This window comes from Anolis carolinensis, chromosome 6 (genome assembly GCF_035594765.1).
Source record: "Anolis carolinensis isolate JA03-04 chromosome 6, rAnoCar3.1.pri, whole genome shotgun sequence".
NCBI lineage: Eukaryota > Metazoa > Chordata > Lepidosauria > Squamata > Dactyloidae > Anolis > Anolis carolinensis.
The window spans coordinates 15,215,694-15,234,032 of record NC_085846.1 but is presented as its reverse complement, the minus strand read 5'-3'; the positions used below and the strand labels follow the sequence as shown (position 1 = coordinate 15,234,032).

Sequence of the window (18,339 nt, the reverse complement as noted above, 5' to 3'; positions counted from 1 at the left end):
TGATGGCTTCACTGTGGAACACCAAACAATCTCTTTTGGGTTGCAGTGATGAGATACTCCATACTAATGAGAAAACAGGCCCTGCCTGAAGTGACATGTGGGGATTTTGTTGTTGTTAGCTTTTGAGTGTATGTTCAAATCCTGATTGAGGTTTATAGTCACTCATTACATATCTGGGAAACCATCCCAATGAAGAGTCAGCTCTTTCATGAGGCAAAGAAAAGCAGTTGCTTTGAAGTAGAGATTGCAACGGAGAATGACATGTTCTAGCACCCACCTCATTGCAGTGAAGTCTCTGACAGGTCAAGCTGTTCTAGACAGAGCCCTGGAAGTGGACCGAGATACGTTTTCAGATAAGCATGGACTAAAATTCTCTGGATACTTGTGATTTTGAAATATCTGGGTTTGGCAAGAGTCTGATGCAATTTTGATCATTTTACTGCAGGGAAATATCTATTGGCAATGTCACACTCGGTGGGGCTTTCGACTGCTGTTTTCTTTTTCCTACAGTGATTGGTGGATTTGCCAGATGGCAACAGACCAGGAGTGGGAAACTTGTTCAACACTGTGGACGGCATCAAAATAATATCATGAGCCAGAGGGCCATAGCTAATCTACATATTAGAGCGGCAAAGAATTAACATACTTGGCATAGAATTTTCCTGAATGTGGCAGGTGGTGGCCATATTATTATAAATTATAATCCCCATAGCACTTAGTATGTGCAAAAGGTTTTACATTATCTGTCATCTCTTTTATTCTCACTGCTACTCTGTGAGACATGGCTACTTCTCAGTGCATCTCTTTTCCCACTGTCCCCCAGCAGACTATCATATTTTGTCTCAGTCTTCTCTGACAAACTAGGCAGCTTTTGAAAGCATAAGAAGAGAAAGGCTGCCAACCTCTAAGAACAATTTTCAGGCAGATAGGCAAGTTAATTTTTATATTCAAAATAACAGTCTTGCAGCATCTTTAAAACTTATTTCAAATGGGTAAGAGAATAGGGCCCTTTCCACACAGCTGAATAAAATCCCACATTATCTGCTTTGAGCTGGGATATATATCAGTGTAGACTCAGATAATCCAGTTCAAAGCAGATATTGTGGAATTTTCTGCCTTGATATTCTGGGTTATATGGCTGTGTGGAAGGGTCCTAAAAGTCTTTATTACATTTCTGCCCAGCAAATAACTCTTTGGGTTGTTGTGAGTTTTTTGGGCTGTATGGCCATGTTCCAGAAGCATTCTCTCCCGACATTTCACCCACATCTATGATGGGCATCTTCAGAGGTGCCTCACAACCTCTGAGGATGCCTACCATAGATGTGGGCGAAATGTTAGGAGAGAATGCTTCTGGAACATGGCCATACAGCCCAGAAAATTCATAACAACCCAGTGATTCTGGCCATGAAAGTTTTCAACAACACAAATAACTCTTCTTTTGTTTGTTTGTTTGGAAAACATAAACGCTTTTGCTTTCTATTGTCTTTAAAAGTCCTGCTGAACTTACGTTTTACCTTCACAGCCATTTCAACAAAGTGGGTTTACTGTATATGTTTTCAGCTTGGCCTGGTTAGCAGGCTCCTTCATAAAATGTGTGAAGAAACATTGGGGGAGAAAGAGAAAGAGAGAGCTTGATGTATGTTCTTCTCCCAACTTTGGCCATAATTAAACTAATACCAGAATCATTAAATAGCTAGAGGTGTACACAATGCCATATACATAGACCATAATTCAAGTGTTTTATTTCATCACAATTAATACTTGTGCTTGAATTCACACATGATATATGCACCCTTTCCTTCATGGGATTTATGTGCATTTCAGGGAAAATGCAACTTGTATTGTTTTCATCATATGAACCTCCTTGAGAGGATTTTCTGTCTAAATGGCAGCCTAGAATTATCTAAAAGGAACAAATGACTTACAAAGGGACCCTTGGGGCTGGGTCTTCCTTGTCTATAAAACGGGCCTGCTAACTTTGGAGGGTTGTTTTGAGACAGAACAAGTGAGTTATAACGTGCTGTTTCAATGATACAAGTTTAAAGAGTAACAGGAGAAAAAACTCAAGTCAAATCTTGAGGGAGCGGAGATTCTAATTCAATATACTCTTCCAAAATGAGGCTTATTGGTAGGGTGGGTGGTTTTGTCACTTTGCCCAGTGTTGTATGAGATCAACAAAATAAGCAGCAGCCTTAAGGTTATTGACATCTCAAAATAAGCATTAATAGGCAGCTTTGATGTTAAAAGACCAAGTAAAGTGGTCTAATGAGCGCTACAAACTCTCATTAAATTAACATAGTCAAGACTCTGCCTTTGTAATGTTTTGCCCCACGAGGTTTGCTCTTTTTAGGAAAAGCCCTGCAAAGGTGTGTACAGTCTGGAGTGGTTAATCCTAAAAAGATGGCTGTCAAAAATAGTTCCAGGGCAAATGCTGAGACCAGCAGAGGTGGAATGATAAATCCTCCTTTGCCCTGTGATTGCAGTGGTATAGTGTTTGTAGTACCGAATCAGGAGCCTTGAAGAAGATACCTACCCTTTTTGGGGACATCTAGTTTTTTCCATCAAGCAGGATTGGGCAATTTTCCCATTTTTTCAAATCTGACTGTTCTATTTCATCCCATTTCTACATGATTTTGCAAAAAAAAAACTGCTTAGAAATTCATACATAGTTTTAAATGCTTGATAAACTGGGTGAGCATTTGATAAGCAGATTTGGTGAATATATAGTACTTTCTCCAGTGTGTACACTTCTGTACACAATTTCCCTCCAGTATACACACTTTCAGAGCCCCCGGTGACGCATCAGGTTAAACCACTGAACTGCTGAACTTGCTGACCAAAAGGTCAGCGGTTCAAATCCGGGTAGTGGAGTGAGCTCCAGCTTCTGCCAGCCTAGCAGTTTGAAAACATGCAAATGTGAGTAGATCAATAGATACTGCTCTGGCGGGAAGGTAACAGCACTCTATGCAGTCATGCCGGCCACATGACATTGGAGGCGTCTACGGACAACACCAGCTCTTTGTCTTAGAAATGGAGATGAGCACCAACCTCCAGAGTCAGACACGACTAGATTTAATGTCAGGGAAAACCTTTGCCTTTACCTTATACACACTTTCAGACTTCTTTTTTATTGAAGAAGTAAGAAAACTGAAGGATAGCAATGTTCTGATTCACATGTATTTGTTGAGGAAGTGTGACAGTTTGGCAGTTCATATTAAAATGCAAACATGCATTTCTTTTTCAGAATTTTTTTTTTTTTATTTCACAAAAAGGACACCCAGCTGGGAGTATTACAGGAAAGGCTCTGTAGGCAGAAAGTGCGGGTTAAGACCCCCACATATCTCAATTGTTCACCGAATAATACCTATATACTCGAGTATAAGCCGACCACAAACAACTGGGAAAACATTGGCTCAAGTATAAGCCGAGAGTGGTAAATTTCAGAAATAAAAATCGATACCAATTAAATTAAAATAATCAGTAAATTAAATGTTTTTGAATATTTACATAAAACTGCAATTTAAGATAAGACTGTCCAACTCTGATTAAATCATTATTCTCATCTTCTTCAATGTAAATGTGCTCATGTAGCCTTTTAATAATAATAGAGTAAAATAATAAATGTAAGAATAGTAATAAATACAGTAAAATAATAAATGTAATAATAACAATATCAGAGTGAAATAATAAATGTATCAATAATAAAAATAGAGTAAAATAAATGTAATAGTAACAATAATAATAGAATAAAATAATAAATGTAATGATAATAATAGAGTAGAATAATAAATGTAATAATATGAATAATAGTAAAGAAAAATAATAAATGTACCATATATACTCGAGAATAAACCAACCCGAATATAAGCCAATCAGGACCCTAACCCGAGTATAAGCCGAGTGGGGCTTTTTCAGTCCTAAAAAAGGGCTGAAAAACTCGGCTTATAATCGAGTATATACAATAATAATAATAATAATAATAATAATAATAATAATAATAATAATAATAATTTTATTTTTGTATCCCACCACCATCTCCCCGCGGGGCTGCTTACATGGGGCCATGCCCGACGACACAATTAAAATAGAGTAAACAAACATCGTGCACAATTCACAGTATAAAAGAGATAAAAACAGCAGTACAGTATAAAATGGAATATTATAACAATAGTTAATGATATCAACCAACCACCAGGCATAATTTCTATCGTCTTCATGGGAGGGGAGACTAAGGCAGCAATACAAAATAGGATGATGGCTAAAGTGCGTAATAGATAAGGACCTAATAAGGTGTAGGATCAATTATTAATACCATCTAGAGCTGGATTATCTAATGACTGTCTCTCCAAAAGCCAAATGGAACATCCAGGTCTTTGTTTCCTGAAGGTGGATAGGGAGGGAGCTAACCTAATCTCCCTGGGGAGGGAGTTCCAGAGCCAAGAAGGCCCTCTCTCGTCCCCACCTGTCTTAACTGTGAGGAAGATGGAAGTGAGAGGAGGGCCTCCCCAAAAGATCTTAGAGATCGCATAGATTCATAGGGAAAGACGCGGTCACGAAGATAGGCAGATCTCGAACCATTTAGAGTTTTATAGGTGATAACCTGTACCTTGAATGGCCTTTGCGCTATTTCCCAATCTTCCTATTTTGCCACATGAACATTTACAAACTTACAACTATTGAAATTCTGTTTGATTTCCTAGAATGCTTTGAAATATGGATAGGATATAGAATACGTCGCTGTCCACTTTAGACATTGTGTATAACATTGGAGCATAAAATATTTCATGTTGTTGTCTAAAAATATACTACTTGGTTCATTTACCTACTCTTCTGCTCTTCACTTCCACTAATTTCTTCATTTATAGCATGAATAATTGTCCATTAGGATCAGTATAATAGCTGAATCTTAAACATCTCATTCAACAGTTTTCCACAGAGATCTACTAGTACATTTTAGTTTGAGTGTAATGTTGCAGTAGAGCCAAGCAACCCAATCAGCAGGATCCTACTCGTAACACTGGACTAGATGTACCATCTAAGTCTTGAGTCGGGTGGATGAACTGTATAGTTGAATGTGCTCTGTCTTCCATGCTCCAGACGTAAGCAATATGCAAAAAGTAAGAACAGGCTAGAGCCCTTATCTTTGGCATACTAATTTTGATACTCCATGAGCATTCGAAATGTAACCCCATCCTTAAAATCTGCAGTAGAGCAATTCAGAACTCCCCAACAACTGCATCACATCATTCTTCTGAAGATGTAGTTCTGCTACTGTCCAGTATCTTCAACAGGCATGCTTTATTCACCTTTTCATTTGAGCCACATCTACAATATCATCAGGCAACAGCTGATAGAGAAATCTCCCTGATGCCATAAAAAATCCAGATTATCTGCTTTGAACCGGATTATATGGCGACGTAGACTCAAATAATCCAGTTCAAAGTAGATAAAGGTAAGGGTAAAGGTTTCCCCTGACATTAAGTCCAGTCGTGTCCAACTCTGGGGGTAGGTGCTCATCTCCATTTCTAAGCTGAAGAGCCGGCATTGTCCATAGAAACCTCCAGGGTCATGTGGCCGGCATGACTGCATGGAGCGCCGTTACCTTCCCGCCAGAGTGGCACCTATTGATCTACTCACATTTGCATGTTTTCAAACTGCTATGTGGATTATCTGCTTTGATAAATTGGATTATAAGCCGTGTAGAAGGGGTCTGAGAGGTTGGAAAGAACCCTCTTTCTGCCCCGATTCAGAAGTGACCCAGAGAAATCCTTCTAGTTTGCTTCCTTTAATAATTTGGAACTCTCTTATTATATGCTGCCATCCTGAATCTTTGGGTTAATTCTTGGGGGCAGGGTGGGGAGATAATGTAGAGATCTGTTTTGCCAGCTAGCAGTGTGACCTTGCTGACAAGCAGTGGAATGGCTGCTAGTAGAGACATGCTGTGAAATAAGTGGAGAGGCCTGAGGCATAACCAGTCATGGAGAAATAGCACACTGAGGCCAAGCCACCACACATGAGCCTGCTAACCCCTACTGCTTTGTGGCAGAAAGGAAAAGCAGAGTTACTCACCCAGACAAATAAGTGTCTTGAAATCTGTTTAAAGGAAGGAATATGCATAGCTGAAATAATATTAACCTGGGCAGGCTATCATTAAACGGTTGGTTAGTCTGCAATATCTGCCACACATGATGCAATGAGAGAGAAAAAAGGGGGCTCAAAAAGAGCTGGAATTCTAAACTGAGAATAGGGAGAAAGTGATTTCAGGATGTTTGGTGCCAGCAACACACTAGGGTCCTACATATCAGGGGCTGGTTGGTTTGGTGGCCACTGTTTCATGATGATGAACTCTTCTAACTGGTTCCTGGCTCATGGTGATCATATAGAAGACAGGGTGAGCTCATGACATATGGCCATACCAGCAGCCTACACTAATGTGTCCTGCAGCAAGAATGGTGTATCTGAAGCCCTCCAGATATCGAACTACGATGCCCATCATCTTTTACCACTGTGTACACTGACAGGGCTCTACTTTCAATATCTGCAGGGCTGTAGTTTTGCCAACTTCTTTTCTAAGTGTCTGGGTAATGTAAGATTTGTCTTGTTCTGTTTTGCTTTATTTCCTTGATAAAAGAGTCTTCTCTGTTCAAAAGCTACTGGGAAGAGCCATTTCCTTAGCCAAATCATACCGAGTTCTCCCAGGGTTAAAGCATCTTCCCAGCTTTAGGGATTGAAAAGAATGGAGAGCATTAACTAATTAATGGATAACAAGATTAAAAACAAGGGGCTTCTGGGATAATTTGCATCCCTCTGCCTAAATTCATGAATGACAAAGAGCTGTGCCTTTGCCAAGTTGGAAGTGGAGGATATGGCTGCCTTCCCTGCTCCTTTCATCACACTTCAAACCGTTCTCTTCCTCCTCTTCAGGGCCCCAATGTCTCTCCTTTAGTTACAATATCACAAAGTCAGAAGAACAGCTGACAAGGATGTGTTTCTGTTATTATAATATCTCTGGGTTGGGAAGGATGAGAAGAAGGAGTACATGGTGAGCAGAAGGGAGAAGAAATACGAAGAGAGTGGTACGTTTATGAAGAGGAATATGTGAGGCCATGAGTTGATGGCAGATGTGGCAACCATTCCTATGTGGAGGAGTTAGTCTTCCTGGCATGGCCTGAGTGTTTTGCTTGAGTTGCTTGGCCCTTATTTACAGGGTGAGGTTTCACAGTTGGGACTGGGAAAATGTCTACCTTAGGCTAACCTCCACATACTTCAAGCAGCTAATGAGAAGTTCTTGCTTAGGAAAGCACATAATATGGTATCTGCAGGACACAACATGCTTATGTGCCATTGTTTTGTGGCCTTGCAAATACCTTAACATTTTCTTTTCCAAGCTAGCACTCTTTAGACATGTCTCTAGATGCACTGCCCTCCGCCTCCCATCATCCAATGAGCTACGGTACATTATCACAGCACCCTTGGGGAGAAAAAAAAAACCAGTGCAGACATCTTGCCACTGCTCTATAGGAATACCCCAGATGTGGTGCAAGATCATGTTTGGAAATTAATGATTCGGACACCAGATCCAGCTTCTGAGATGAGCTGTCTTCTCATTTCTTGTTGCTCCTAAGGTTGGGATCTTGAGAATCCTTCCCTAATGTGATACGGTGCAGTCATGTGAGATTGTAACTCACAGCCATTGGCATGTTGGGTTGGGAAGGATTATTCTTGAGGGATCAGATGTTGGAGAACAAGCAGACGAGAAGAAGACTCTCTTTCACAGACCCAATGGGTTCTGTTTTCTCCACTTCCAAACTGAAATGATTGAGTCTTGTAACACCAGTGAGGAACTGCTTATAGGAAGCTCTCTGTGTGTGTGTGCATGCGTGTGTGTGTGTGTAGGAACTGTATGGTGGGAGGAATGTGGAGCGAAAACTATATTTGCTCTCAGATCTATTCTTATGGAGAAATACCTGGTCAAGCTCAATACAAACCACAGCCAGCCATTCAAAGTGGTCCATCAGCAAATCTGGTTGCTAAGTCAAGGTTTAGCTAGCTAAGTACCAAAAGCTACTTGCTGATGTCTTCCTTCAATATGTTCTTTCCTCCTCCTTGCCTTTTTTGTTCTTTCCTCCTTCCCAAATCCCTTGTAGGGGAAACGTAGAGGCCCTGCGAGATGAGCCTGCCCCTGGGCACCCCCGCTGCTAGGATGCTCTTTGTTATGGCTCTGGCCTGTGCCAGCCCTTTCTTGGACCTGCGGCGACGAACCATCAACATTCCCATCATTTTCAGTGGCTCCACCTACACTCCGGAGAGTGCCCGGTTCTCACCCGAGGACTTCCGCAACTTCTCCATGGAGATCAACCCCATCCCAGTGGTTCTGAATGACACCAACCCCCGCAGCCTCATTGTGCGGCTTTGTGATGTCCTCTCCTCCCTGCACATTCACGGTGTTGTCTTTGAAGATGATACACGAACAGAGGCTGTGGCCCAGATCTTGGATTTCATCTCAGCACAGACCTCAGTTCCTATCATTGGCATCAATGGAGGATCAGCTATTGTTCTAACACCCAAGGTAAATCAGTTTCCTAGTTTCTGTGTTCATTCCAATATATATGGGGTTGCCTTTTATGTAATGAAAGAATTCATGTAAAACAGACTCTCAGTTAATTGTAGTCAATGGAGATTGGTAGATGCTGGATAAAATTAAGTTTCTGCTTAAGCGTTACTATTAAAATAGGGCTAATACTATATTTATACTATACCCTACCATAAACTCTTATTGACTTGATATGAATATTGAAATACAATCATTAAAAGTAAATTAAGACAAGTAAAGACAAACTTAACTTAAATTTACATTTCTGCTAAAATGGTTTTATTTAATTTTTATTTGCTGGTTGCTTGAGTTCTGGTTAACTGGGAGAGTAGTGTATTTAAAATTCCGCACTTAAATTCTTTCACCTATTTGAGAAAATGTGTTGATTCAAGAAAGTATGCTTTGTTTATATATATATTAAACTGCATTATTCACTCTTCTAACTGCAGTATTTAGGATCACTTGGTTCAGGTTCTCTTTTCATGTACAGGATATACACAGCTCTGGATACATTAATTGAGAGAGAGGAGTCACGGTGGTGCAATGGGTTAAAACCTTGTGAACTGCTGACCTGAAGGTTGGGTTACTAACCCAAAGGTTGCCAGTTTGAATCTGTGAGACAGAGTGAGCTTCCGTCTGTCAGCTCTAGCTTGCAGGGACAGGAAAGAGGCTTCCCAGTAACACATCCAAGCATCTTCTGGGCAACGTCTCTGTAGACGGCCGATTCTCTCACACCAGAAATGGCTTGCATTATGTTCTTAAGTTACTTCTGACATGATTTAAAAAAATGAGAGAGAATAAAAAGAATGCAATAGAGATGCCACTAACATGTGGGAAGGGATCACAAGGTCTCTTTAACAAATATTAGTAGATTTGAATGGACAGTTTAGAAAAAAAATAATTTTTGTACATAAGCAGTTTTGAGAGTAGTCCTGTGGAAAATGTTTTGTGATAATGGAGAATTAACCTTTACTCCTCAACTACAATAAAACCATTGAGAAAGCTTTCCAATGCTTCGAATCACATAGAAAATGGATATAAGAGGGGTGGCAAATTCAGGTTGCTTTTCACCCTGATTTTTCTTGCTCCCTCTTCAATCTAGGAAAAGGGATCAACTTTCCTTCAATTGGGTTCCTCAACCAAACAGCAGTTGCATGTGATGTTTGAAGTCCTAGAACAGTACGACTGGACAGCCTTTGCTGTTATTACAACACTGTTTCCTGGCTATGAAGATTTTGTGGACTACATCGAGGTGCTGACCGACAGCAGTTTCATTGGTTGGGAGCGCCGCAGCACTGTGACCCTTAACCTCACTGATGACCCAGATGGGGCTCGCCTCAAACGTCAGCTCCGGGAAATAAATGCCCGCATCTGCCTTCTCTACTGCTCGCGTGAAGAAGCAGAAAGCATCTTTCGTGCAGCTCGTGAAGTTAAACTTACAGGCCCAGGGTACATCTGGTTTATGGCGGGTGCCAACTTTGGTAGAACTGAATACATGCCTGAGGAGCTGCCTGAGGGTCTCTTCATGGTGCTTTCAGCAGGATGGAAAGATGATCTCTACCACAGAGTACAAAATGGTGTGGCTATCATTGCCAAGGGGGCTGAGGCCCTCTTCCAAGTCTATGGCTCAGTACCAAAATTCAACAATGACTGCCGGGCACCCAACCTCACCCAGTTCAACGAGAACCTGCATAGGTCAGCAGGGGAGGCGGGCCTGGGAAAAGGGCTTTGGGCTGGAAGGGTGGCAAAAAAAGGAAAATGCTTTTGTTTTGAAAAAAGGATAGTGGATCTGACTTAATCCCAAACCCTTATTTTGTCTCCCTTTCAAATCATCTCTTCCTTTACACATTATTTCCCTAAAGAATCTTTCCCTCTATGCAAAACAGCATGGGAAATATGGGTCTTTTATGTGTTGGACAACAACTTCTAGTTTAACTCACCACTGCATTTACTCATGAGAACAAAATGAAAGAAATCTTGTGACCTTCCAAGTTATTATGACATAAGCTTTCATGGATCACTATTGTATCTGAATTGGCCTCTAGTCCACAAAGCACACGCTATAATCAGTTGTCAGTCTTAAAAGTGCCATATGTGTCTTTGTTGTTGATACAGTGCAGACTGAAACAACAAACTCTGGAAAGCACCAGTTGTCAGTCACATAAGCTCACATTAACTCCTTTTCTGTTTATCTATCTTGATGTTGATCCTTTCTCCATTCATTAATCTATATATATCATCGCCTCATTCACTTGTCCATCCTGACATACCACTTTCTATATCCCTGGCTCCTACCACTTAAACATCTCATCTGTTTTTTCCTTTCTCCTTCATTCCCTTTATTCATATGTTTCATACTCATCTACTGACCCTCCAATCTTAGTATGACTCCGAAAGGGCTTTTGTTTCTTTGTTTTACATGGTTCATCACTTTCTTTTCATAGAAAAGAAAGGGAGGGGAAATGAGGCTGGGATAGTAGCATGTGGTGGGTGGGCACAAGTTGACAATGAAGAGTTTCCATCTGGTCTTTTGTGTAGGTACTTCATGAATGTTACTTGGGGCGACAAGGACTTCTCCTTTAATGAAGAAGGGTACCTCATCAATCCATCCTTGGCTGTGATCTCACTCAGCAAAGACCGTACCTGGGAGGTGGTGAGTTTGAGGGGTGTTTGGCATGATGGAGGGAAGGAGACTGGGACAGTGTTAACTGGTGGAATCACTATGGCAAGGAAGAGCTTTGTAAGAAGGCATATTGTTGGCAAATTGGGAAAACTATTAACTTGGAAATCAGAGCAGACTGAGGAAGTGTTCAACAGCCATAAGCACTTAAAGCTGAAACACCAGAGTCCTAATCCCACACTGTTGTCAGGTACAGCTATTCACATGCCAGCACTGCCTCAAAGCCAGATACTCACACAATGCAGATGGCAGTGTGAAGCAGTTAAAACTGCAGATGCCCAACAGAAAGGAGACAGAGATGCAGGCCAAACTTACAAGAGAGAGCAACTCATGTGTGGTTCACTAGTTAATCTGACAGGGAAGCGACTGCATTCTTGAGTCAAGCCTTATCACTCAGTTACTGGACAATGAGCAAAGCCTGTTCACATAGTGTTGGATTCGTGCACAGCCTTAGTAAGCAAAGTTTTTGCTGCTTTTGTGTTCCTTCCAGTTATTTCTGACTTACGGTAACCCTAAGGCTATCACAGGAGTTTCTTGCAAGATTAGTTCAGAGAAATGTGATTTGACACCCTCTCAGGCTGAGAGAATGTGTCTTGTCCAAGGTCACTCAGTGGGTTTCCATGGCTGATTGGAGATTGAAGCCCTGGTTTCTGGAGCCGTATACCAGCACACAAATCACTAAGCCATGCTGCCTCACAAACTGTAGTGTAGGACATCTGATTATGAAGGGCTTTTAAATATAACAGAAAACAATTCCAGAATACACACAAGCATTGGGTAATGCTTTTGAGCCTCTTTCTTGACATAGCTTAAAGCCTGAGTATATTTGCCTTCTGCCAATTTGAACCTTGTAAAAGACATACCATTACCAGTACGTCCTATGCAATTTATCTTGTCTCTATTGAAGTCAGGGTTGCCTTTAGTGGATGGCTGAAATAGAAAGGTGATGTGAAAGGTGGGAGTTATTTTTAGGCAGAAATTCAAGGTATAGTGTCAATCTGGAGAAAAGTGCAAGTTGGGTGAGATAATCTTTCAGAACTGACAAAAATGTGTGTGTGTGGAGTGGCAGATTCTGTTTGAATCTGGGATCAGTTTTGGTAATGTTGAAATATTTTGGGGGAAGGTTTGGGGTGTATCTAACCTTTTCTCTGTGCCCCCGGGAGGCAGGTGGGAAGGTGGGAGCGTAGAATCCTCAGCATGTCACGGTTCAGGAAATTCCTACAGCCTGTGGATGACAACAAGCACCTCATGGTGGCAACACTTGAAGAAAGGCCCTTTGTCATTGTGGATGACATAGACCCTGCCACAAAGACCTGCATCCGGGACTCAGTGCCCTGCCGCCACCCTGTCAACCGCACCAACAGGTATTTCCATGATACTATCTGAATTTTGCCAAAGTTAGGATAATTTTTAAATTTATGTTTATACTTAGGTCCTGTTCTTCCTTGAGAAAGTTCAGTGTGACTTCCCATCCAATCATTGACCAGATCCTTGCTTGCTTACTTCTTTATACCCTTGTTCCACTTATATACTGCCTTTCTTTCAAGGAACTCAAAGTGGTACACATAATTCTTACATAGAATTCTTACTTGTCCCCATTGTATTGTTACAACATGAATGGCTGAAGGCCACCAGTGAGCAACATGTGTGATTGGGAACTTGAACCCAGGCCTTAGTGATCCTCATCTGCCTCTCTTACCACAACGCTTTTGTTCATCTTCCACAGCCTGCTAAGCCACTTTCTGAATTCCTTTCCTCTTTCCCTGTACTGTCCGCAGCAATCACCTGGAAAAGAGATGCTGCAAAGGGTTTTGCATCGACATCCTGAAACGCTTGGCAAAGACTCTGGGTTTCACCTATGATCTCTATCTCGTCACCAATGGCAAACATGGCAAAAAAGTTAATGGCATGTGGAACGGCATGATTGGAGAGGTAACTTCATTCCTCTTTTTTAAGAAATAGAATTTGAACTGGCACACTGACACTTAATCCCCGCCCCCAATTCTTGTTCTTTCCCAAAGAATTAAAGAATTGTGGATGTTATTCCTTCCCACAGATGAGTGAAAATTGGAGACCTTTGACTGACAGAATTCACAAGATTTGCCATAGGCTGTCTTCATTCTATATTTGAAGGAAAGAACTATTTAAATAATGTACTAAGAATGACTGTAGTACCACAGGAATAATCCAAGGCGTTTTTAAGGAAAGAGTTGTGTGTCCAAACAGACACCCAATCTAGCTTTTGGACAACCAAATACACATATACATTTTAGTCACTGAGCCAAGTACACAGATTAAGATTGGAAGCTACATTCCCTAACGATGCTCTTGTATGTGTGTAAATGTACAGTATTTACATCAGGTTTACTTTCACTTCCACACATAAATCATCTGAATGAGAAAATGGATGCCCAGTAGAAATTTCTTTTAAAATGCATTGAAACAGTTTAGTTCAGGAAGATTCCCCCTTGGCTCTATTTTTTAATTCAGCTTATTTCTCACCTTTCTCCCCAATTGGAACTTGTGCTACCTCACAAAAAGATTAAAGTCAGGCACAAATACAAGCAGAAAAGCTATGAAATACAACCAAATTAAGAAGATTTTTAAAAAATAAATTAAAAACTTTTTATTCCCACTCTCACTAAAAGCCATTTCCTGAGCAAGCTAGTCAGTTTCTAAAACCCTGCATGATTGACAACCAAAGAATATTGGGGAGGAGAACCAGGCTAGCCTTCCTTGGAAGTCAATTCAATCATTTAAGAGGAGCTGCCACATCGGTCTCATAACACCTCTCACCATGCCTGCTTCCATTTCTTTTTATATGCACACACTATGGGGTAATCCTATGAAATTCATGGGGTCGCCTTAACTTTGTATGTGGCTTGAAGGCACATACACATATATGGAGTAAGGAGACAGAAGCTTCTGCCCTGTCTTCAGGTCTTAGGAGGGACTACTTCAAGGACCCTCCTGTAGAAAATTCAGGATTCCTAGCATTTAGTACTCAGATTGCCTCCCTTTCTTTCTCTCTGTAGGTATATTACAAGCGAGCTGACATGGCAATTGGATCCCTGACCATCAATGCAGAGAGAGCTGAAGTGATCGATTTCTCTGTGCCCTTTGTTGAGACGGGCATCAGCGTTATGGTGTCCCGTAGCAATGGAACTGTTTCACCATCTGCCTTTCTAGGTAAATTCCCAGTTCAAAGATGGAGAAAAGTAAGAAGCAGGGGAGAACGTTAACATGAGATAGGCAAGGAACCTGCTAGATAATGTCATTCCAGAATTGGGTACATGAAGGAAGAGGATTCAGTAATCCTGAAACATCCCTCCGTTTCACCTATTGTTTTCGGAGTTTAACGTAATTATGGAGGAAGCTCTTCTAAGATCTTTTACTATTGCTGAGGCTCTGTCTTGAGTGTTTTGAAATATTAATGTGATTGTAATGTTTGTAACCCACTGTAGACATTGAAAGGTAGAAAGCATAAAAATAGATCAATCAGTAAAGAAGGTATTTTAAATAAAATTAAACCTTGAAACAAACAGAGAAAACAGTCATTGTAGAGATGTCAATTTGTGGCACCATGGGAGTGACACATCTTAATCATGTAAGCCCAGTTCAAGTAGCATTTAAAATTGCATGAGGTTAAGGGGAAAAAACTGCTTTTTTCCCAGAAGGAGCACACTTTGGTCTACATGCTGGGAAAATGCAGTTTGGCTTCACTCAGAATGATGTTGGGAATTGTATTTTTGTAAATAAGTCCTCAGAATATTCTGTTCCTTCACAAATCCTTAGCTCCCTTTTGTCTTGAAATGAGTGTGATTCCCATAGCTAGTTTGAAGAACCATTTAGTTTCAGTTTAAAGTCACTTTGGGTTCACGGTGCTGATGCACCTTTACATTTTCTTAAAATGTGATTGTTTTAAAGAGCCCTTCACTATCAAAGGTTCACTATCCTCCTTTTCACCCATCAGGACCCAGGCTGTCTTGTGCACCCCATCACCACCACCCTGTTTTTTCTTCCCACAGAACCCTACAGCCCTGCTGTCTGGGTGATGATGTTTGTCATGTGCCTGACTGTTGTTGCAGTGACCGTCTTCATCTTTGAATATTTCAGCCCAGTAGGTTACAACCGCAGCCTCAGCGCCAGTAAACGTAAGTGCACCAGAGCTTCCAGAAAATGGACATGGGGGGCGGGAGGGTTTCTCCAAAGAAAAGGAAGGATGAATCAGCAATGCAGGTAGACTGGTACATTAACATTTCCAAAGGGAATGTCAGCCTTTTGTTATATTCCATCCCCTTCCCCGGCCCACCTCTCCTCCCATCTTCTTCACTAGGCACTGGTGGCTCCAAGTTCACCATTGGGAAGTCAATCTGGCTGCTCTGGGCTTTGGTGTTTAATAACTCTGTGCCTGTTGAGAACCCCAAGGGCACCACCAGCAAGATCATGGTGCTGATCTGGGCCTTCTTTGCCGTCATCTTCCTTGCCAGCTACACAGCCAACTTGGCCGCCTTTATGATCCAGGAGGAATACGTCGACACTGTGTCTGGGCTCAGTGACCAAAAGGTGAGGAGAAAGTGGGGATGCATCAGGAAAAAATAATAATTCAGGCCTAATTAGTTTCCCTTCTTTCTTCCAGTGGTATATGCCAAGAGTTGAGAAATGTTCCCTTTTTTTGGACAGCAGCTCGCAGAATTCTGGAAATAAATTGTAGTCCAAGGAAATATTTTGTCCAAGCACTGCTCTATACAGTCAAACATACATATTTACACACTTTCATCAATTCCCACTCAACAACTCTCGTTGTCTTTCTCTTCCATCTATTTCTTCAAAACCATTTTCTTTGCAATGCATTAAGTTTTCCCACATACCAGATAAAACACACAAACTTTCACACACATTTTTTTAAAAATCTGCTTCTAGGGCCTTTTCAGCTGTCTAATTTATCCTTGCAATGCCATTTTTTACTGTAAACTGATCACCATACAAAGAACTCTACTGTGATTGGGCACCTTAGGTTTTGCAAGGTTGATTTTAAATAGCTTCCAGAGTAGCTACCTGGTGGACTTAGCAGTGGCCTTAAAATGCCCATGTTGGTGTTCAGGAAATGTAAGTGAAGAGGAAACTGTTCAAGGATCAGACTGGCAGGCAGATGTATAGGGTTATAGTTTCCCTCCAAAGTGCAAGAACTGACACAGGAAAGTCTGGGATTCATAAGGAGCTCATAGTAAAAGAATGCCTGGGATTCAGTTTGAACCCTTCCACCTAATACCAAACAAGGACATTTATATTTCAGTGTGCTTTATATTTCTCACATGTGATCTACAGTCCTTCTTCTGGAAATAAAGGGAATGCCAACAAGGTAGATTGCCTGTCAGCATTCCAAAAGAACTTCTCAGGTTGATGCATTCATGCACATGTCATAGAGCATAGCGTTTAACGCTAGCACTGTGTAATTTTTAAACTTATCAAATATTATACCCCATTACTCCTTCCTGCCTCACCAGTTTATGGGTTCTTCCACACAGCCACAAAACCCAGAATATCAAGGCAGAAAATCCGCTTTGAATTGGGTTATCTGAGTCACTGCCATATATTCCAGTTCAAAGAAGATAATGATTCAGCTATGTGGAAGGGGGCTAAAATTGTTGGTGTCCAGTTTCAGATTTCATATCTCAATGACTCTCCTTAAGTGGTCTGCAAGCACACAGTCATGTATAGGACTGAGGGCAAATGACCTAAGCCCCTCTCCTTTAAATCAACATCCTCCAGAAGTGTTGGATTACAACCCCGAGTTCCCAATGGTTATGCTAGTTGGGAGTGGTGATAGCTATGGTTCAAGAGACCTGAAGGGGTACCCAGGTGAAAGAAAGCTAACCAAAACTCCTAGGATCAGACTTTGCATTTCCACACGGCACTCCAATGGAACATCTTACTGGTGCCCAGCATGTATTGGGTGTATTTATAAACCAGGACGTGTCTGATTATCCCCTGGTAATTAGCCCCTGAAGAACAACCACAGCTGTGGGGAAGGAGGGGGCCACACAAACCAGACCAGCTGTGGCAAAGCGGCCCGGCTCCAACTGAATCCCTTTCGTTAAAAGCTAACGAGCTGGGATGTAATTAATGGACGTAATTAATGTCCAACATGAAACACAATTGTAGATAAATATTAAATGGCTCAGATTAACAAACATGTACCGAGTAGGGAGCAATTTGAGGGAAGTGGCGAAGGAAGAAAGTCTAGGCAGGGTTAGTAGAGGAGGAAAAGGGTATATATTAAGGCTGTATGTAATATACCAGACAGGAAGCTGTGCCTGAATAATACTAGAGGAATGGTTGGAATTACTCATGTAACATGGCTGGACATCCTTTGGTCTGCAGCAGAGTTTCATGCAAACTATTTCATATAGCTTCTGCAGAGTCCATTTGGACCTCAGAAGAACAGTTGGTCCTTAGCAGCAGCTTACTAAGAGAAGGAAGGAATCAGAAAGAGGAAAAACAGAGTATTTCTCCCCACCTCCCCTGAAAATATGTGGTCATGAACACCAAAAGGTTTGCCACCCCATTGTATAAAGTGGAAATCCTCCATGTAGTTAACAAGTGTTTATTGCACTATAAATAAATTAGTATTTCAGCTGCCATAGGAGGTCTTTTCTTTAAGTGTTATGAACATTTATTGCCTTGTAAGTCACCCCGCCCCCATCCCCATATTCTTCCTGGTATTCTCACCTTGCTCACTTCACCTCTTTTCCATTTACTTTCCACTATTCTTTTGTCATATACATTCCTCTATCAAATTCCAAATACTTTGTAGAGCTCTCCCATTTTCTCCTTTCATTTTCTCTAGATTTTTTGTCTAATAATTTCTAAGCCTTTAGATCTTTAGCAGCCTCTTTCCATCATCCCCGTTTGCAAAAAAATCCATTACTCCCCCTCATCACACTTCCCTTCCCTTTGCTGCTGATTTTCTGAGCAGTTTTTGGACCTAAATTGAGATGCTTTTCATTTTGCTACTTCTTTGCTTCTCCTGGTTGCCATATCAGAGGGTCTAGTTGCCCCAGCA

At 41.2% G+C, this 18,339-nt stretch overlaps 1 protein-coding gene across 7 annotated transcripts in view; it reads left to right on the top strand.

The window, feature by feature from the left end:
* grin2d (glutamate ionotropic receptor NMDA type subunit 2D) overlaps nt 1-18,339 on the top strand; it is a 62,647-nt gene that overhangs the window by 23,755 nt on the left and 20,553 nt on the right. For all 7 annotated transcript variants that reach the window (XM_062983880.1, XM_008117243.3, XM_062983879.1 and 4 more), the window contains 8 exons: nt 8,148-8,569; nt 9,696-10,288; nt 11,132-11,246; nt 12,441-12,637; nt 13,052-13,205; nt 14,309-14,462; nt 15,302-15,427; nt 15,610-15,839. In XM_062983880.1, the coding sequence (XP_062839950.1) occupies nt 8,171-8,569; nt 9,696-10,288; nt 11,132-11,246; nt 12,441-12,637; nt 13,052-13,205; nt 14,309-14,462; nt 15,302-15,427; nt 15,610-15,839 (1,968 nt within the window). In that variant the 5' untranslated portion in view covers nt 8,148-8,170. The remainder of the gene's footprint in view (nt 1-8,147; nt 8,570-9,695; nt 10,289-11,131; nt 11,247-12,440; nt 12,638-13,051; nt 13,206-14,308; nt 14,463-15,301; nt 15,428-15,609; nt 15,840-18,339) is intronic.